At 37.7% G+C, this 22,710-nt stretch overlaps 1 protein-coding gene across 1 annotated transcript in view; it reads left to right on the top strand.

Annotated features, from left to right (window-relative positions):
* Nucleotides 1-22,710, top strand: part of SNX6 (sorting nexin 6) — a 56,771-nt gene that overhangs the window by 29,540 nt on the left and 4,521 nt on the right. Inside the window, 5 exon segments of the mRNA XM_081228819.1 lie at nucleotides 4,089-4,164; nucleotides 5,703-5,742; nucleotides 9,799-9,885; nucleotides 20,599-20,758; nucleotides 20,840-20,925. Coding sequence (XP_081084945.1) covers nucleotides 4,089-4,164; nucleotides 5,703-5,742; nucleotides 9,799-9,885; nucleotides 20,599-20,758; nucleotides 20,840-20,925 — 449 coding nt within the window.

Below are 22,710 nucleotides of genomic sequence, written 5' to 3'. Positions count from 1 at the left end.
ACCAACCTTATATTCTTGGGATAAATATCACTTATATCATTAGATTTAATGTAATAGAGTACACAAAGTTTATTGATAGGATTTTAGATTCCCCACAGGAACTAACCCTTAAACTTAAACTGCTTGTTGAGTAGAGTATCCACAATTTTCTGAAAATATTAGTAAAATGCCTCCTTTTCCAACGACACATCTGTTTGAGCCTAGATTTTCTCCCGATACTTGAACAAAAACAATGTATCACAGTAGAGTGAATGCAGAGCAGATAAGAGAATGGAGCTATTCTATTATTATTATTCTATTAATCCAGACGCAAAAGAGATTTGCAAAAATCTAACAGTGTCACTGTGCTCACTAATTTTAAAATATATAAATAGTTATTATTCATTTAAAATGTTATGTTAACTTATAATGGTTTATGGGACTTCCCTGGCAGTCCAGTAGTTAGGACTCCGTGCTTCCAATGCAGGGTGCACGGGTTCTATCCCTGGTCGGCAAACTAAGATCCCACATGCCCCATGGCCAAAAAAAAAAAAAAGGATTAATGGTTTTAATACTGTTATTTTAAAATAGTAAATATTTAAATTTTTTGTTTTACTTAAAAAAAAATACAGTACACATTGATAGATGTAACCTGCATAAACAAAACCTCTTTAGGGTCCTCAGTAATTTCTAAGAGTGTAAAGGAGTCCTAAAACCAAAAAGTTTCAGAGCCCCTGATATACAGACAGGTCAGTAGGTACCTAGAAGTACGAACCTCCGTTTTGGGGTATTGTTACATACCCTAATAGAAAGGAGGAAATAAAGAAGTCTCAGGCCTGGTAACTTCTATTCTTGTGTCATTCTTTTGAGAGAGTTAAGAGTTCTTTTTGTATTTTATTTTCCTATATCTTTGTGATTTGCAGATTCATTCTAATGAAGTAGTAGTTCTTAGTTGCCTGTTCAGTAGTTAAAAACTATGTAGTCAAAGTGTGGGAAACTTGAATTCCTTCCTAAATTCATTACTGATTTGCTTTAGAGCCTTGGGCAATTCACATAATTAGTCTTGTGTTGGTTTCCTTGTTTATAACATGACATTAAGGATAAAATATCTCATACTTTCACTCCTCTGTTAAGAAAAACTTTGTCCCAACCCATCCTCTCCTGGCCCCTCCATCAGGACCCACACTACTCCCTACTCTCTACTCCCCCCACACACCGAGAGTCACACAGTGCACCCTGAGGGCTCCAGCAGCACCCTTTGTGCCTTCCTAGGGAACCCCACACTCCACCCACCCCCACTAGGGTGGAAAACCTAGGAAACCCCACACTCCACCCACACACCCTTCCCCCAAAAAAGAAAAACTTTGTGAATACGAAATGGTACATACTAGTGTTGATTGTAATAATTAGGAATACCTTTAAGTTTAGATATGATGATTTAAAAATGGAAGCCTATTATATATACTTTATAAATTTCTTAAAAAGTTATTTAATTCATAAACATTGACATATCTATTATGTGCCAACCATCATGTTAGACATTGATGATTTCAAGATGAAGAAAATAACAGTCTTTGCCATTAAGGAATTAATAATTTTGCAGGTGAGATAAACAATAAAAGCAAAGAATTATAATATATTGTAATTAATCCTATCATAGAGGTGTATATTAGTGCCATGGAAGTATAAAGAACTATAGGAATCATCTGTTAAGAAAACAATATTAGTGATTCTTACTGATTCTGTTTATTTGACCAAGTGGAATGGTGTTTTAGGGGAGATGATAGTGATCCTGTTTTACAAAAATACGACTGTTGGGCTTCCCTGGTGGCGCAGTGGTTGAGAGTCCGCCTGCCGATGCAGGGGACATGGGTTTGTGCCCCGGTCTGGGAAGATCCCACATGCCGCGGAGTGGCTGGGCCCGTGAGCCATGGCCACTGAGCCTGTGCGTCCGGAGCCTGTGCTCCACAACGAGAGAGGCCACAACAGTGAGAGGCCCACGTACTGCAAAAAAAAACACAAAAAAACGACTGTTACATATAATTAATTACCTTATATATATAGTGAACCCTTGAACAACACAGGTTTGAGCTATGTGGGTCCACTTATATGCGGATTTTTCTTCAGTAAATATGTAGTAGTGTAAAAGTACTACACAGTCCGAGGTTGGTTGAATCTGCAGGTGCAGAACCGTGGATACAGGGGCAACTGTAAAGTTAAACAGGGATTTTTCACTGAGGGGAGGGTTGGCACCTGTAACCCCTGCATTGTTCAAGGGTCAACTGTAATAAAATTTTACAAAATTATAAAGTAAAAACTATTTTTCATAATTAATGAACTTAGCCTGGATTATGAAAAATTAAGCTTTTCAACTTAATAATTTTATAAGTCACTGTGATTTATAAAATCAGGACAGTTTGTATATTTTTCGTGATCACATAATGCTGTAATGACTAAAGAGGGTAGTGTTCTCAAAGACTAATGTTAGTTAGAATATAGGAATTTCTTGCTCCAAAAAATAATTTCAGGGTCAGCTTAAGCATAAACTATTAATGTATTCAATATTAAACACAAAAACCATTTTTGATTCCTACCTCTCAATAAACCAACCTTTAAGTGATTTTTGAGTATTATTTATTTATTTTTTTAACTTAACCTGTTAGGGTGTAGTGAAGAGTCTTATATATAAGTTACTGTTCATAGTCTGAAGTTTGTACTTGAAGTTTCTTTATAAAAGATAATCAGGATAGAAGATTTGAGTAACAATAAGTAAGTAGTCACCAAATTTCAGCCATATCAGTTGAATGTAATTTTGTGCAAAATAAGAAAGTATAATGTAAGCATTACTGTTTTGTTAGGGGATAAACACATAAAAGCCTGGTAAAAATACTACTAGTATAAGTGGGAATACAAAGTAGGCATGTCTAGGATTTCATTAATAATAGCAAACATTTGTATAGTACTGTATACACTGTGTGCCAAGTTTATAGTAATGTTTACTAACTCATCTAGTTCTCCAAATAATTATGTGAATTGGGTACCATTATTATCCCTATTTCCAGATGAGGAAACTGAGGCACAGGCAGGTTAAGTGATATGCCCAAGGTCATACAGCTGGTAAATTGGGAAGCTGGGATTGGACAGTTTGGTTCCAGGTCCATGCTCTTAACCATTGCACTATGCTATTCCTTTTCTGAAATTATAATCTTTTCTCAACAAGGACATTGTCCTGTGGGGCAAGCCCTAGGAGGAATACTGTGCTGACGTTGAGTACTTTGCTTCCTAGCACCCAAGGGCAGTGGTACTACCATTCATCTAGCTTCTCAAGCTCCTGCCTCAGGTCTACTGTTTGTAAATCCTACCTGTTACATTTCCTAAATATCTTCCAGCTTTGTTAGTTCCTCTCTGCTCTTAATGTTTCCACTACCTTGATCCTGACCCTCAGCATCTGACACAGCAGTTTCCTATTTGGTCACTGTGCCTTCTGTGTCTCTCCACTATTAGTCTTTATTCAAGGCAGCAGAATTTTTTAATCTAAAATCCTTATCAGGTTGATTTCACCACTACTAGGATTTTAAAATGTTTAATAACACCCATTCCCACAAGATCAGGTCCAAACTTCATCATGGCTTACAAAACCTTTCTTTCCCCCAAGATGCTTGGAAGAAAAATAAATTGATTTTTCCATCTTCAGCCCTCTCCACTCCCCTCTGTACCCTGCAGTGCCATAGTCCCAGAAGGCTCTCTGAATATACTTTGCTCTTTTATGTCTCCCTGGCCTTTTTCCATGCTCTTCCCTTTATCCAGAATGCACTCTCCTCCTCTTTGCCTAGTAAAGATTTGCTCATCCTGCGAGCTTCAACTCCTATAGTGTCTGTAAATCCTTCCCTGACCTCCTCAGGTGAAATCATCTGTTTCCCCTGCTCCCGATGTAGTTTATACCTACTTCTAATATAAAATTCATCATTTTGTATTATAGTTTTTATCATTTCTTTCACTAGACTTTGGGCATCTCATATTACATACACATTTTTTTGACAGGTAGGTATTCAGTAACTATTTTTGAATTAATTAATAAATATATTAAATTCTTAAAACTTTTTCCATAGGTGCTGCAGACGATTACAATAGAATTGGTTCTTCATTATATGCTTTAGGAACTCAGGATTCTACGGATATATGCAAGTAAGCATTCTGATTTAAAACATTAAATATAAGTAAAACAAAATTTTGTTGGCAGCTCAGGCACACGCAATACTTCTGACCCAGCAGGCATTTTGGAATATTTTTGTCAAAACACATTGATAATATGGAGCTTCTTAATAAACTTGGGTCAGTGTCATTTTTCTCTTCCCTTTCCCTCCTTCTTTTTTTAAATCTGAGAAATAAAAATCAACCTTAGTATTTATAATTTTAACATTTACAGTGTTTCATTTGATGAAAATTTGCCGATTTGTATGTGTGAGAGAGACAGAATTTATGTTTAAATGTTCTTAGATTTTTATAATGTTTATTATAAACAAGAAATGCTGTTTTGGAATTAGAATATATATATACACACACATATATATACACACACACATATATATATACACATATACATATATATACACACACATACACAAATACATAAATATATATTTCGTTGGAGGCCAGATTTCAAGGTAGCCATAAATAATCTTAGTTGCTCCTATAATGTTTAAACCCAACACTCTATTGAAAAATAATTCAAACACATTTTAAAAATTTTAATTGGAAAACTATTTTCATAGTCCATGCCTTTCTCTAAACCACATCCTTGAACTTTTCTGTAGTATATCCTGTCCCAGTAGACATGTCAGATCGAGTTTTTCAGCAAATCCAGTTTTTCAGCAAAACACTAATTAGCATGCTACCTTCCCAAAGAGTTAGTTCTTAAGTATTTGATAAGAAGGAAAAATGCCAGCCTTGCCATGTGTTATCTTTCATAAACCTTTCAAAGCAAGTTCTTTTTAGTAATGTGAAGTTCATAAAATTCATTTTAGCTTTCAATAGTATTTGCCCTAATCCAAATATAATGTCATCGATAATTACATATTTTACAGGATACCATTTAATAGTTTGGCATGGGGATATTTTTTTAGTTGGTGTCAGCGTTTGAGAGATGGGCTTTTTAATTAATAGTGAAAGTGGGGGCTTCACTGGTGGCCTAGTGGTGAGGACCCTGGGCTCTCACTGCAGTGGCCAGGCTCAATCCCTGGTTGCAGAAGATCCTGCAAGCCACCCGGTGTGGCCAAAAAACAAAGTGAGGGTGAGCTCTGAAGTAGAGACTGGCTGTTCATTTGTGTTGTTTTCCAAAACAAAGCAGCTCCATTTGAAAGTATTTAAGACATAACTCTTTGGATGTCATTGCCCTGTACTTCTGTAATAATTTAAAGGTATGGCTTTATTTAATATTATGTGGCATATTACCAAAGGATATCGAGATAGATTTTTTAAGTTTTTAACATATGGCTTAGACCGCCACCTTGAAAGGGGAAGATTTTCTGTAATCGTATGTCAAAAGGAATCTGTTACATGGGTGGCCATACAGAGGTTTTTGTTGAACTAAATGAAGTCTTCAGTGAACAAGACAAATATTATTGTAATGAGGTAAGAATGTTCATTGTTAATCTGGTTTGGGGTATATTCTCTGAACATTTGAAATAGAAAATTATTTATGATGAAATATTTTTCCCTTCCAGGTTTTTTCTTAAAGTTTCAGAACTTTTTGATAAAACAAGAGTAAGTACTAATAATTAACCTTTGGGAGTCTAAATGTCTGCAAACAGTAGTGTTTAACTTGTTGGGCTGTGTTTAATTTTATTGAGGAAGATGAGTTATACTTCAGAAGGTTGAAGAGGCAGATTTAAATTTGGAAATAATGAGAGTTTTTCAGGAAATTTAGTTTTTGTTATGGTCTTTTGGTATATGTGTAAAAGTTCATATTCTTGATCAGAAAACGTGTTCATTAGGAGGCTGGGTTTATTTTTATGAAAGATCATTTTTTTCCTGGGGCTTTGTAAGCTAGAAGAAAATCTTAGATTCACTATAACTTTACCAAGATTATTGCTTTTGATCCCCCATGACACACTGCTTTAAAAAAGAGTTGTATCAATATAAGACAAAAATATAACTGCAGAAAGTTTTCATTCATAGTAGTAATAATTCAATACTGATATAGTCTTGGTTTTCAGGGGTCATGTTAATTTATGATCATTCTGTCTATCAGTTGATAGTGAAAATATTTACTAGATTTGTAATGGTACTTAGCTGAGAGTCGTGGTGGCTAGTCCATTGTAGAAATCAGATTTCATCATGACCTTGGCAGTTGAGTAGCGGAGACAAGTTGAAGAAAAGGAGATACTGTATCACAAAGGAAAACGTTCTTAAATATGTAAGTAAATATGTAAGTAAATGTAAATATGTAAGTAAATGTTATACTTGGGTCCATATAGCTCATTATTTTGCTTTGATATTTGTACCAGTGAGCATTTTCTGGGAAGATATAGTTATTTTTGTGTGCGTGTGCATTTATATCAAAAGAATAGGAATCTATCACAAAACAGCCTTATGTGTCAATTCTTTTGGAAGCAGATGTCAAGGTGGGATTAAATGTACAAGAGATTTATTGTGAAAAACAAAGAGGAACGAGCAGGAGTAGAAAGGAGGGGAGCGTTCCAATAACAGTGCAGGTCTACACCTGCAAAAGGAGAGGGAGAGGAAGGAGGACTGTGTAGGAGGAGTTTCAGACTATAGCGCAGTTCTAAGAAAGCTTTGTCCACGTCAGAGGGGAGTGCCTGAGCCAGAGCTGCCCATTCAAGGAATTCTACATCAGGCAAGAATGGGCTGGGTGGGGAGGATGGAACATAACTTTCGTATGAACATGGTTCCAGATCCAGAGATACTGCAGTTGGGGCTGTCAGTCAACTGTGCTCCTTGCAGCAGGCATTTCTCTTGGAGATCTGGGTGGCACATTTCCATAGCCCCAAAATTCTAATTTCCTTTAGCATTTGCATGTTGTTCTGGTTATTATTGCTGTGTAACAAACCATCCTAAAATCAGTAGCTTTAAACATCAACCATTTTAGTATGCCAGTGAACTCTTTGGTTCAGAAATTCAGAAAGGGCACAGCAGGGATGGCTTGCCTCTGCTCCATGATGTCTGGGGCCTCAGCAGGGAAGATATGAAGGCCAGGGCCTGGAATCATCTGAAGGCTCTTTTGGGGTTGATACTGGCCATCAGCAGGAACTTCTGATAGGGCTGTTGGCTGTAACACCTACATGTGGCTTTCCCATGGAGCTGCTTAGGCTTCTTCACAGCATGGTAAAGAGGTTCCAAAAGTGAGTATCCCAAATTATGGGAAGTAGAAGCTGCTAGTTTCGTAAGGCCTGGGCTTGGAAACTGGCGCAGCATCATTCCTGTATTGGGCAAGCAGTCTGAGAGCCCAGATTCAAGGGGAGAAGACACATACCCTACTTCTTAATGGAAGGAGAGAAGCCCTATTTAAAAGCACTGAACATCATCTAGCATGTCAATAAGTTCTGTAAGTTTGTTTCTCCATAAAGAAACTTCAAGATTTTTTCCAAACTTTTTATTAAAGTGTATTATACATGTAGAAAAAACCATGTAACAGAAGTGTACAGCTCGGTGAAATGTCACAGTTTAACACACTCATGTAATGAACACCCAGATCAAGAAATGGAACATTACCAGCAACTCAGATGCCCTGTTCCCCTTCAGCTGCCTTCTGAGTCACCACCTCGGCTGCAAGGCTAACCACTGTCCTAGCTTCTAACAGCAAAAATTAATTTTATTTTCATATTTTATGTAAATGCATTATGCAGTATATATCCTTATGTCTGGTTTCTTTTACTCAATATTACATACATAAGATTCATTGGTGTTGCATGTCGGTATAGCTCCTTCATTCTTAATGCTGTATAGTTTTCCATAGCAAAAACATACCTAATTTTATTATCTTTTCTACTGGTAGGCATTTGGATAGTTGCTAGTTTGGGGCTCTTTACAAAAAGTACTGCTAAGACCATTCTTACTTATCTTCAGCTGAACATAAGTATGCATTTCTGTTGAATGTATGTAACTAGGAGAGGAAGTGATGGTTCATAGGACATCCATGTGAAAAGCTTTTGTAGGTACTGCCAAACTGTTTCCCAGAGTGATTGTAACAATTTACATTCCCACCAGAATGAATGTGAGCATTTCACTGCTGCACAAGGTTGTAATATTTGGTATTTTAGCTGTTCTGGTGGATGGGTAGGGTTTTTTTATTTTAACAACAATTTCAGAGTCGCAGAAAAGTTGCAAGAATAGTACAAAGAATTCCTGTACATGTGTCACCCAGGTTTTCTTAAAGTCAACATTTTCTATGTTACTTAAAGTTCTTTTATTCCCAGAAGTCCATGTTTATTGTTTTTTGCCCTTTGTGCACATTTCTCTCTCTCTTTTTTAAAGATAAGAATCAATTTTAATGTACCAGGACTTCCCTGGTGGTCCAATGGGTAAGACTCCACACTCCCAATTCAAGGGGCTGGGGTTCAATCCCTGGTCTGGGAACTAGATCCCACATGCCGTAACTAAGAGTTTGCATGCCTCAAGTAAAAATCCTGCACTTGGCAAGAATGATCCTGCATAATGCAACTAAGACCTGGCACAGCCAAATAAATAAATATTAAAAAAAAATTTTAATGTACCAATACGATTATCAGTGATTCTCCATACTGTCATCAATATCTAGTATAGAAATGTTCCCAGTTGTCTCATAAATGGCTTTTTACGGTGGACTTTGTTTGAATCGGGATCCAAACAAGGTTCCCATATTGTATTTGGTTGACATAATACATTCTTCTTTATTCCCTGTCTCTCCAGACTGAATGAAGAGTTCTCATCTTTTTGTTTTTTTCTTTATTTTTTAAAAATCATCCTTGTTTTTATTTATTTACTTTATTTATTTTTGGCTGAGTTGGGTCTTGGTTGCGGCACACAGGATCTTTTGTTGCAGTATGTGGGCTCTTCGTAGTGGCAGGCTGGCTTCTCTCTAGTTGTAGCGCATGGGCTTCTTGCTCGTTGTGGTGCTGCAGGCTCCAGGGCATGTGGGCTCTTCGTCGCGGTGCACAGGCTTCTCTCTAGCTGTGGCATGTGGGCTTCTTTCTAGTTGTGATGCACAGACTTCTCTCTAGTTGTGGCGCACAGGCTCCAGAGCGTGTGGGCTCTGTAGTTGTGGCACGCAGGCTTAGTTGCCCTGCGGCATGTGGGATCTTAGTTCCCCGCCCAGTGATTGAACCCTTGTCCCCTGCATTGGAAGGCAGATTCTTAACCACTGGACCACCAGGGAAGTCCCGAGTTCTCATCTTTTTAGTCAGACTTAATGTTTTAGCATTGTTTTCTGGTTGTCCACAGCAGAAGGATTGGTTTGAATTACCTAGTCTACTGCTGTTGCCAGCCTCTATTACTTTATAATCATGTGTACATATCAATTGCCATTGAAATGAATAGAGAGAAAAATACAGGTGAACCTGAAATATGATATTGAAACTCATTACAGCTAACAACTCGAGTCAAATATAGAATCCTTCCATAAATTCACTAATCTGTTCATTTTTTTGTCAGTTACAAAAAAAATGAACAGACTAACAGAAAAGAGAAGGAAAGGAAACTTAGTTTAAATAGGAATTGATACTGTAGTTATTTATAACTAATTTTTTTTACAATAATTAAGAAAGAAAACACAGTATAGAATGTAAGTACTGATTAAATACCCAATTTTTTTCCCTTTTTCAGAAAATAGAAGCACGAGTGTCAGCTGATGAGGACCTCAAACTTTCTGACCTTTTAAAATATTACTTAAGAGAATCTCAAGCTGCTAAGGTAACTTTCTTTTTTTTTTAAATGGACTGCTTTACAAAAAGCCTTCATCTCCTTAGAGGTTGTTAGACTTAAGATTGTTAAAGATGACTTATCTCTTGATTTTAAATTATATTTTTAAGTATGATTTTTTTTTCTCCTTTTATAAATTGTAGGTCAGGGAACCCCACATAAAAGTTTCCTCTATAAACTCCTGATAGAATTTGTCTAGAAATTTTTTATAATTGAATTTGGTATATTTAGTCAGGTGAAATACCTGCAAAGACAAAAGTAAAACCCCCAAATAACAGTTGTGCAGCTAAAGGATTCCTAATTTTGTCTAAGTCCTCTATTGAGGGCGAGAGAGCCATAAAACAGGAGTATGTTTTATTTTAAGGCATCTCAAGTTTCCTTTTGGAAATCTGTGCAAAACTAAAACTCTTACTAATCAAAAAAAGTTTAACAAAAACATCTAAAAAGCACTGAAAACTTAGTGGCTCAGATACTCCAAATTCCGTGTTAATTTATGCATTGAGATGTTGTACAGAAAATTCCCATCTAATCATTGGTGCTTTGAACACCCTTCTTTTATTCCTTATCAAATTATAAATAACCTTCTTAACTTTGAGGACTTGAGTACTTGCAGATAACACTGTCCATATCAAATTTATTTTAAATCAGATTGTATCTTGTGAACTATTTACAATGGATGGACAGGGATAAAATAAGTTGTTCACTTTTGAAGACTTTATTATTTTGTTATAATATATAATCGTTAATAGATAACTTTTTGGAACATGGCTTTAAAGGAAAATCCAAATGTTTTAGTAACCATAGGAAAAAATTGAAATTTAATTGTGAGAAAACTACAATGAGGTATTATTACACACCTTAATTAGAATGGCTAAAATGAAACATTCTGACAAAAATTACAGCAACTGAAGTTTTCACACACTGTTAGTGGGACTATGGTACAATACTTTGGAAAAGTTTTGCAGTTTCTTAAAAAATTAAACATACATCTACCCCATAATCCAGTCATTTCAGTCCTGGTATTTGAAAACATATGTCCCCACAGGTGTTTGCAGCAGCTTTATTTGTAATAGCCGAAAACTGGCAAAAACCCAAGTGTCCACCAACAAGCAGGTGAATGGATAAACAGATTGTGGTATATTCGTAAAATGGAATGCTACTCAGCAAATAAAAAGGAATAAGCTATGCATATACGCAACAAAATGGATCACTCTCAAAATAATTTTGCTGAGTGAAAGAAGCCCAGGAATAAAGACCATAGCTTACATTAGCATTCACTCTTGGTGTTGTACATTCTGTGGGTTTGGACAAATGTCTAATGACATAAGCATCATACAGAATATTTTTTTTTACTTTTTTATTGGAATGTAATTGCTTTACAATGGTGTGTTAGTTTCTGTTGTATAACAAACTGAATCAGCTATATGTATACATATATCCCCATATCCCCTGCCTCTTGAGCCTCCCTCCCACCCCCTAGGTGGTCACAAAGCACCGAGCTGATCTCCCTGTGCTATGCAGCTGCCTGTCACTGGTTATCTATTTTATGTTTGGTAGTGTATATATGTAAGTGTTACTCTCTCAGTTCATCCCATCTCCTGTGTCCTAAAGTCCTTTCTCTATGTCTGCATCTTTATTCCTGTTCTAGGTTCATCAGAACCATTTTTGTTTTTAAATTCAATATATATGTGTTAGCATACGGTATTTGTTTTTCTCTTTCTGACTTACTTCACTCTGTGTGACAGATTCTAGGTCCATCCACCTCACTACAAGTAACTCCATTTCGTTTCTTTTTATGGCTGAGTAATATTACATTGCCTATATGTGCCACATCTTTATACCTTCATCTGTCAGTGGATGCTTAGGTTGCTTCCATGTCCTGGCTGTTGTAAATAGAGCTGCAGTGAACACTGTGGTACATGACTCTTTTTGAATTACGCTTTTCTCAGGGTATATGCCCAGTAGTGGGATTGCTGGGTCATATGGTAGTTCTATTTTTAGTTTTTTAAGGAACCTCCATACTACTCTCCATAGTGGCTGTGTCAGTTACATTCCCACCAACAGTGCAAGAGGGTTCCCTTTTCTCCACACCCTCTCCAGCATTTATTTGTAGATTTTTTGAGGATGGCCATTCTGACCAGTATGAGGCGATACCTCATTGTGGTTTTGATTTGCATTTCTCTAATGATTAGTGATGTTGAGCATCCTTTCATGTGTTTGTTGGCAATCTGTATATCTTCTTTGGAGAAATGTCTGTTTAGGTCTTCTGTCCATTTTTGGATTGGGTTTTTTGGGTTTTTTTGATATTGAGCTGCATGAGCTGCTTGTATATTTTGGAGATTAATCCTTTGTCACTTGCTTCATTTGCAAATGTTTTCTCGCATTCCAAGGGTTGCCTTTTCATCTTGTTGATGGTTTCCTTTGCTGTGCAAAAGCTTTGAAGTTTCATTAGGTCCCATTTTTGTTTTTATTTTCATTTCTCTAAGAGGTGGGTCAAAAAGGATCCTGCCGTGATTTATGTCATAGAGTGTTCTGCCTATGTTTTCCTCTAAGAGTTTGATAGTGTCTGGCCTTACATTTAGGTCTTTAATCCATTTTGAGTTTATTTTTGTGTATGGTGTTAGGAAGTGTTCTAATTTCATTGTTTTACCTGTAGCTGTCCAGTTTTCCCAGCACCATTTATTGAAGAGGCTGTCTTTTCACAATTGTACATGTTCTTGCCTCCTTTGTCAAAGATAAAGTGACCATATGTGAGTGGGTTTATCTCTGGGCTTTCTATCCTGTTCCATTGATCTGTGTTTCTGTTTTTGTGCCAGTACCATCCTGTCTTGATTACTGTAGTTTTGTGGTATAGTCTGAAGTCAGGGAGGCTGATTCCTCCAGCTCCGTTTTTCTTTCTCAGGATTGCCTTGGCTATTCAGGGTCTTCTGTGTTTCCATACAAATTGTAAAATTTTTTGTTCTACTTCTGTGAAAAATGCCATTGGTAGTTTGATAGGGATTGCATTGAATCTGTAGATTGCTTTGGGTAATATAGTCATTTTCACGATGTTGATTTTTCCAATCCAAGAACATGGTATATCTCTCCATCTGTTTGTATCGTCCTTGATTTCTTTCATCAGTGTCTTATAGTTTTCTGAGTACAAGTCTTTCACCTCCTTAGGTATGTTTATTCCTAGGTATTTTATTCTTTTTGTTGCAGTGGTAAATGGGAGTGTTTCCTTAATTTCTCTTTCAGATTTTTCATCATTAGTGTATAGGAATGCAAGAGATTTCTGTACATTAATTTTGTATCCTGCTACTTTACCGAATTCATTGATTAGTTCTAGTGGTTTTCTGGTAGCATCTTTAGGATTCTCTGTGTATAGTATCATGTCATCTGCAAACAGTGACAGTTTTGCTTCTTCTTTTCCGATTTGGATTCCTTTTCTTTTTCTTCTCTGATTGCCGTGCCTAAAACTTCCAAAACTATGTTGAATAATAGAGGTGAGAGTGGCTCCCTTGTCTTTTTTTTTTTTTTTAAGTGAAATGTGATTTATTTCAATGGTTTTGTTTTTGTTTTTTATTTTTGACTGTGTTGGGTCTTCGTTTCTGTGCAAGGGCTTTCTCTAGTTGTGGCAAGCGGGGGGCCACTCTTCATTGTGGTGCACGGGCCTCACTTTCGTGGCCTCTCTTATTGCGGAGCACAGTCTCCAGACGCGCAGGCTCAGTAGTTGTGGCTCACGGGCCTAGTTGCTCCGTGGCATGTGGGATCTTCCCAGACCAGGGCTCAAACCCATGTCCCCTGCATTGGCAGGCAGATTCTGAACCACTGTGCCACCAGGGAAGCCCCAGCTCCTTTGTCTTGTTCCTGATCTCAGAGGAAATGGTTTCAGTTTTTCACCATTGAGAATGATGTTGGCTGTGGGTTTGTCACATATGACCTTTATTATGTTGAGGTAGGTTCCCTCTGTGCCCAGTTTCTGGAGAGTTTTTATCATAAATGAGTGTTGAATTTTGTCAAAAGCTTTTTCTGCATCTGTTAAGATTATCATATGGTTTTTATCCTTTAATTTGTTACTATGGTGTATCACATTGATTTGCGTATATTGAAGAATCCTTGCATTGCTGGGATAAACGCCACTTGACCATGGTGTATGATCCTTTTAATGTGCTGTAGGATTCTGTTTGCTAGTATTTTGTTGAGGATTTTTGCATCTATGTTCATCAGTAACATTGGCCTGTAGTTTTTTTGTGACATCTTTGGTTTTGGTATCAGGGTGATGGTGACCTCGTAGAATGAGTTTGGGAGTGTTCCTCCTTCTGCTGTATTTTGGAAAAGTTTGAGAAGGATAGGTGTTAGCTCTTCTCTGAATATTCAATAGAATTCACCTGTGAAGCCATCTGGTCCTGGGCTTTTGTTTGGTGGAAGATTCTTAATCAGTTTCAGTTTCAGTGCTTGTGATTGTTCTGTTCATATTTTCTGTTTCTTCCTGGTTCAGTCTTGGAAGGTTGTACTTTTCTAAGAATTTGTACATTTCTTCCAGGTTGTCTATTTTATTGGCATACAGTTGCTTGTAGTAGTCTCTCATGATCCTTTGTATTTCTGCAGTGTCAGTTGTTACTTCTCCTTTTTCATTTCTAACCCTGTTGATTTGTCTTCCTTTTTTTCTTTTTTTTTTTTTTTTTTTTTTTTTTTTTTTTGCTGTACGCGGGCCTCTCACTGCTGTGGCCTCTCCCGTTGCGGAGCACAGGCTCCGGACACACAGGCTCCGCGGCCATGGCTCGCGGGCCCAGCCGCTCCGCGGCATGTGGGATCTTCCGGGATAGGGGCACGAACCCGTGTCCCCTGCATCGGCAGGCGGACTCTCAACCACTGCGCCACCAGGGAAGCCCCTTCCTTTTTTTCTTGATGTGTCTGGCTAATGGTTTATCAATTTTGTTTATCTTCTCAAAGAACCAGCTTTTAGTTTTATTGATCTTTGCTATTGTTTCCTTCATTTCTTTTTCATTTATTTCTTATCTAATCTTTATGAATTCTTTCCTTCTGCTAACTTTGGGGGTTTTTTGTTTTTCTTTTCTCTAATTGCTTTAAGTGTAAGTTTAGGTTGTTTATTTGAGATTTTTCTTGTTTCTTGAGGTAGGATTGTAGTGCTATAAATTTCCCTCTTAGAACTGCTTTTGCTGCATCCCATAGGTTTGGGGTCATCATGTTTTCATTGTCTTTTGTTTCTAGGTATTTTTTGACTTCCTGTTTGATTTCTACAGTGATTTCTTGGTTATTTAGTAGCATATTGTTTAGCCTCCATATGTTTGTATTTTTTACAGTTTTTTTCCTGTAATTGAAATCTAGTCTCATAGTGTTGTGGTCAGAAAAGATACTTGATACAATTTCAATTTTCTTTTAGCTGGTTTTTTTTTTTTTCAATTTTCTTAAATTTACTGAGGGTTACCGAGGCTTGATTTTACAGAATAATTTTACTGCCCCAGAAATCCTGTGTTCCATCTATTCACTCGCCTTCCTCCTAACCCGTTGATTTTTTAATTGCCTTCATAGTTTTTTGCCTTTTCCAAAATATCATATAGTTGGGTCTTTTCATATTGGCTTCTTCATTTAGTAATGTGCATTTAAGTTTCCTCTATGTCTTTTCATGGTTTAATAGCTCATTTCTCTTTAGCACTTAATAACATTCTGTTGCCATGATATATCAACTTTATTTATCCACTGACCTACTGAAGGACATCTTGGTTGCTTCTAAGTTTTGGCAGTTATCAGTACAGCTGCTGTAAACATCCATGTGCAGGTTTTTGTGTGAACATAAGTTTTCAACTCCTTTGAGTAATAAATAGCAAGGAGCGTAATCACTAGATCGTATGATAAGAGTATGTTTAGTTCTGTCTAACTGTCTTCCAAAGTGCCTATATCATTGCATTCTCACCAGCAATGAATGAGAGTTCCTGTTGCTTAACTTCCTCACCAGCATTTGGTATTGTCAGAATTGTAGATTTTGGCCATTCTAACAAGGTGTGTGGTATGTGGTTTTAATTTGCATTTCCTTGATGACATTTGATGTGAAGCATCTTTTCACAAGCTTATTATATGCCAACTCTGTGTCTTCTTTGGTGAGGTGTCTGTCTTGAAAAAAAAGGTCTTTGGCCGATTCTTTACTTGGGTGGTTAAGTTTTAAGAGTTCTTTGTGTATTTTGGATAGCAGTCCTTTTTATCAAATATCTTGTAAAAATTTTTTCTTGGTCTGGTGGCTTGTCTTCTTGACACTGTCTTTTGCTGAGCAGACATTTTTAATTTAATTTAATTTAATTTTAATTTTATTTATTTATTTTTGTCTGCGTTGGGTCTTTGCTGCTGCATGCAGGCTTTCTCTAGTTGTGGCAAGCGGGGGCTACTCTTTTTTTTTTTTGCCGTACGTGGGCCTCTCATTGCCGTGGCCTCTCCCGTTGCAGAGCACAGGCCCCGGACACACAGGCCCAGCGGCCATGGCTCACGGGCCCAGCCGCCCCATGGCATGTGGGATCCTCCCGGACTGGGGCACGAACCCGCGTCCCCTGCATTAACAGGTGGACTCTAAACCACTGCGCTATCAGGGAAGCCCCAGGGAGCTATTCTTCGTTGCAGTGCGCGGGTTTCTCATTGTGGTGGCTTCTCTTGTTGCAGAACACGAGCTCTAGGTGCACGGGCTTCAGTAGTTGCAGCTCGCAGACTCAGTAGTTGCAGCACGCGGGCCCTAGAGCACACAGGTTTCAGTAGTTGTGGCACATGGGCTCAGTAGTTGTGACACGTGAGCTCTAGGGCGTGTGGGCTTTCCACAGTTATGGCACGCAGGCTCAGTAGTTGTGGCTCACGGACTGTAGAGCGCAGGCTCAGTAGTTGTGGCACACAGGCTTAGTTGCTCTGTGGCATGTGGGATCTTCCCAGACCAGGGCTCGAACCCGTGTCCCCTGCCTTGTCAGGCGGATTCTTAACCACTGTGCCACCAGGGAAGTCCCAGCAATTTTTAATTAAAGAAGCCCAACTTACCAATTATTTCTTTCTTGGATCATCCCTTTGGTGTTGTATCTAGAAAGTCATCACCAAGCCCAAGGTCATATGGATTTTCTCCTGTGTTTTGCATTCTACATTTAGGTCTATGATCCATTGAGTTAATTTTCATGAAGGCTGTAAGGGCTGAGTATAAATTCGTTTCTTTGCATGTGGATATCCAGTTTTCCCAGCACCATTTGTTGAAAAGATTATCTTTTCTCCATTGTATTGCATTTGTTCCTCTGTCAAAAGATTAGTTGGCTCTATTTGTGTGAGTCTAGTGCTGGGCTCTCTATTCTATTGTATTGATCTATTTGTCTGTTCTTTGACCAGTACCACACTGTCTAGATCACTGTAGTTTTATAGAAAGGTTTAAAGTAGGTAGTGTTAGTCCTCTGACTTTGTTTTTCTCCTTCACTGTTGTGTTACTCTGTGTCTTTTGCCTTTCTACACAAACTTTAGAATCAATTGGTTGATGTCTACAAAATAACTTGCCAGGATTTTTATTGGGGTTATGTTGAATCCGTAGATCAATTTGGAAAGAACTGATTTTGACAATATTGAGTCTCCCTATCCATGAACATGGAATATCTCTCCATTTATTTAGTTCTTTGATTCCTTTTATCAGAGTTTTATAGTTTTCCTCAAAAGTTGTACATGCTTTGTTAGCTTAATACCTAAGTATTTCATTCTCTGGAGTGCTAATTAATGTAAATGGTATTGTGTTTTTAATTTCAGATTTCACTTGTTCATTGCTGGTATACAAGAAAGCAATCTACTTTTGTATACTGATGTTATCTCGTAAAACTTTATTTTACTCATTTATTAATTCCAGGAGTTTTTCTATATAAACAGTCTTGTTATCTGTCATCTGTAAACAAAAGACGGTTTTGTTTCTTCCTTTCCAATCTGTATACTTTTTATTTCTTTTTCTTATTGCATTAGCTAGGATCTACAGTACAATATTGAGAAAGAGTGGTGAGATGGGACATCTGTGTGTTGTTCCTGATATTAGTGGGAAAGCTTCTAGTTTTTCTCTATTAAGTATGATGTTAGCTGTAGGTTTTTTGTAGATGTTCTTTATCAAGTTGAGAGTGTTACTTCTATTCCTATTTTGCTGACGAAACAGTCAATTGATTTTTGACAGAGTGCTAAAACAATATAGTGTGGAAAATAATAGACTTTCAACAAAAGGTACCAGGACAACTGAATGGTCACATGAAAAAGAATAAAGTTGGACTTTCCTCACACCATGGATAGAAAATTTACTCAAAATGGATCAAAGATCTAAATGTAAGAGCCAAAACTATAACATTTTTAGAAGAAAACATAAACATAAAACTTCTGGATTGCCTTAATTAGGCATTGATTTCTTAGCTATAACCAGAAGCACACCAACCAAATAAAAATAATAAATTGGACTTTATTAACATTTTTTAAACTTTTGTTTAAAGTTTTTTGTATCAAAACCACTATTGAGGGCTTTCCCTGGTGGCGCAGTGCTTGAGAGTCCGCCTGCCAATGCATGGGACACGGGTTCGTGCCCCAGTCCGGGAAGATCCCACATGCCAGGGAGCGGCTAGGCCCATGAGCCATGGCTGCTGAGCCTGCGTGTCCAGAGCCTTTGCTCCGCAACGGGAGAGGCCACAACAGTGAGAGGCCCGCATACTGCAAAAAAAAAAAAAAAAAAAAAAACCACTATCGAGCAAAATGAAAAAACCCACAGACCAGGAGAAAATATCGGGTTGACCAGAAAGTTCATTCTGGCTTTTGCATAAGATGTTATGAAAAAACTTTCTGACCAACCCAATATTTGGAAATCATGTAAGTCCCTAATAAACGACTGGTATTCAGAATATATAAAGAACTCTTATAACAGTAAAACGACAAAGAGTCCAATTAAAAAGTGGGCAAAAGGGCTTCCCTGGTGGTGCAGTGGTTGAGAGTCCGCCTGCCGATGCCTGGGACGTGGGTTTGTGCCCCGGTCCGGGAAGATCCCACATGCTGGGGAGCGGCTGGACCCGTGAGCCATGGCCGCTGGGCCTGCGCATCCGGAGCCTGTGCTCCGCAATGGGAGAGGCCACAACAGTGAGAGGCCCGCGTACCACAAAAAAAAAAAAAAAAAAAGTGGGCAAAAGACAAAGAAGATATACAAGTGGCCAATAAATACGTAAAAAGATGCTCAACACCTTTAGCCCTCAGGGAAATGCACATTAAAACCACAGTGCTATATCACTTCACACCTACTAGGTGGCTGTAATCAAAAAGACATAACAGTATTGACAAGGCTGTGGAGAAATTGGACCCCCTCATATAGTTTTGGTGGGAAAATGTAAAATGGTGCGGTCACTTTGGAAATAGTCTGGCAACTTCTCAAAAGATTCAACATAGAGTTACAAGGTGACCCAGTAATTCCACTCCTAAGTAATGAGATGTGAAAGAGAAATGAAACGTTAAAACATGTCCACACAAAAACTTGTACACACATGTTCTTAACAGCATTATTATGAAATAGCCAAAAAGTGGAAACAAACCAAATGTCTGTCAGCTGATGGGATAAATCAATGTGGTATGTCCATACAATGAAATATGATTTAGCAATAAAAGGAATGAAGTACTGATTCATGCTATAAAATGGATGAACTTGAAACTTTATGCTAAGTGAAAAAGCCAGACATGGGAATTCCCTGGCGATCCGGTGTTTAGGACTCTACATTTTCACTGCTGAGAGCCCAGGTTCAATCCCTGGTCAGGGAACTTAAGATCCCACAAGCCGCAGCATAGCCAAAAAGGAAAAAAAAAAAAAAAGCCAGATACAAAAGGCCACATATCATATGATTTCTTTTAAAAATACTTTATGTATTTATTTATTTGGTTGTGAAGAGTCTTAGTTGCAGCAGGCGGGCTCCTTAGTTGTGGCAGGTGGGAGCCTTAGTTGTGGCATGCGAACTCTTAGTTGTGGCATGTACGTGGGATCTAGTTCCCTGACCAGGGATCGAACCCGGGCCCCCTGCATTGGGAGCATGGAGTCTTATCCACTGCGCCACCAGGGAAGTCCCTGATTCCTTTTTTAACAAAATGTCCAAAATAGGCAAATCTATAGAGACAGAAAGCAGATTAATGGTTGTCCATGGCTGGAGGTGGGGGGTGTGGAAGGAAATAGAGAGTGACTGCTAAAGGACCTGGTTTCTTTTTGGGTGACGAAAATGTTCTAAAATTGAGGCTAATGATGGTTACACAACTCTGTGAGCATACTACAAACCATTGAATCATGCACTTATATGAGTGAGCTAGGGACTCCCCTGGTGGCACAGTGGTTAAGACTCTGAGCTCCCAATGCAGGGGGCCCAGGTTCAATCCCTGGTCAGGGAACTAGATCCCACATGCATGCCACAACTAAGAGTTCACATGCCACAACTAAGGAGCTGGCAAGCCGCAACTAAGGAGCCCGCCTGCTGCAACTAAGATCTGGCACAACCAAATAAATAAATAAATTTTTAAAATAAATAAATGAGTGAGTTATGTGGTGATTTGAATTATATCTCAATAAAGCTGTTACCAAAAAAATTTAGAAGAATGACGTGTGGCATTCACTGTGTGTTAGCTCTGGTGATGGGGGTGGCGGTGGCTGAGGGCAGCTACTAGAAACATGCAGCATATATTATCGTGAAGTATTCTGTTTTATAGGATCTCCTGTATCGAAGATCTAGGTCACTAGTGGATTATGAAAATGCTAATAAAGCACTGGATAAAGCAAGAGCAAAAAATAAAGATGTTCTGCAGGCTGAAACGTCCCAACAGTTATGTTGTCAGAAATTTGAAAAAATATCTGAATCTGCAAAACAAGGTACTCTTATATTAACCTTTAATCATAAGGTATGTTTTAACTATTATATAAATAGTTAATCCTAATTTGTTTTGTTCACAGAGCTTATAGATTTTAAGACAAGAAGAGTTGCTGCATTCAGAAAAAATTTAGTGGAACTGGCAGAGTTAGAACTGAAGCATGCAAAGGTAGTATCATATTAAAGATTTAATAATTTAAGTGACTTATAATTTAGAAATGAGTCAGTTATGAAACTTTATACTAATTTTAAAAATAGAGAATCTTAGAATTGAGAGGAATTTTAAAGGTTATCTAACTTAAACAAGAAAAATATCTATAATGTCTCTAATGGTCAGCTTTGCAAGGCTCTAGTACCTAATATGGAAAAACAGTATCATTTTTTAACTAGTTGTTAAAAAAAAATCTTACTTAATAAAAACATCACTTAAAATTTTATTTAACATTTGCCATCTTCAAAGGGACTGAAAATTTTAAATGTATTCAAAATTCCCCAAACTGTAAATATTAAAGAAATTTTTAAAAACTTTTACATGTTATTTTGTGATAAATTTATAAGTCTAAAGTTATTAAAGCTTAAAACTACACTGAGGGCTTCCCTGGTGGCGCAGTGGTTGAGAGTCCGCCTGCCGATGCAGGGGACACAGGTTTGTGCCCCGGTCCAGGAAGATCCCACATGCTGCAGAGCAGCTAGGCCCGTGAGCCATGGCCGCTGAGCCTGCGCGTCCAGAGCCTGTGCTTCGCAACGGGAGAGACCACAGCAGTGAGAGACCCGCGTACTGCAAAAAAAAAAAAAAAAAAAAACTACACTGAGATTTTTGGTATACTCTATAATGAGCACGAATTTATTTCTGTGTAACTGTGACATACGTTTAATTCCTCTTTCACAGTTTACCCTTCAGATATTTAAATCCTTCATATTCTCTATATATCTTCTCTTCTCCATGCCAGACATCCTTTGGCTAAATATTTTTCATCCCATACACCTCAACAAGATTTTTATTGTATTATTGCCCTACTGTCATTGCTCTTTTAAAATATTATACCTGAAAATGGAAACACATTTACATACATAGAATGATTATTCACATTTCTTCTTACAGCATGTTTTATTCTATTTTTTTTTAAACTTTATTTTTTATTTATGGCTGTGTTGGGTCTTCTCTGCTGCACGTGGGTTTTCTCCAGTTGTGGCGAGCGGGGGCTACTCTTCTTTGAGTTGCTCAGGCTTCTCATTGCGGTGGCTTCTCTTGTTGCGGAGCATGGGCTCTAGGCGCACAGGCTTCAGTAGCTGTGGCACGCGGGCTCAGTAGTTGTGGCGCACGGGCTTAGTTGCTCCGCGGCATGTGGGATCTTCCCAGACTAGGGCTCAAACCCATGTCCCCTGCATTGGCAGGCGGATTCTTAACCACTGCGCCACCAGGGAAGACCCTATTCTATTTTTTTTAACTAATTTATTTTTCATTGAAGTATAGTTGATTTACAATGTGTTGGTTTCGGGTGTACAGCAAAGTGATTCAGTTATACATATATATATGTATATATTCTTTTTCAGATTATTTTTCCATAGAGGTTATTATAGAATATTGAGTATAGTTCCCTGTGCTATACAGTAGGTCCTTGTTGTTTATCTGTTTTATATATAGTAGTGTGTATGTTACTCCCAAATTCCTAATTTATCCCTCTCCTCCAAGTATGTTTTATATGTGTAAGATATGGTTTTTTTTAACTGCCATATTGCACCAGCTTGATTTGGCTATAATCTCACTTTTTTTCTCACTCACTTCTTGAACCTCCGCCCTGTGGTTGTGTATTTAATTTTTTTAGTAATTATTTTCATTTTTGTGGTAAACAACACATAACATAAAATTTACCATCTTAACCATTTTTAAGTGTACAGTTAAGTAGTATTAAGTATATTCATGTTGTTGTACAATGGCTGTCTAGAACTTTTT

Source organism: Mesoplodon bidens (genome assembly GCF_964165515.1).
Source record: "Mesoplodon bidens genome assembly, chromosome: 3".
Taxonomy (NCBI): domain Eukaryota; kingdom Metazoa; phylum Chordata; class Mammalia; order Artiodactyla; family Ziphiidae; genus Mesoplodon; species Mesoplodon bidens.
This window is presented reverse-complemented; position numbering and strand designations above follow the sequence as displayed.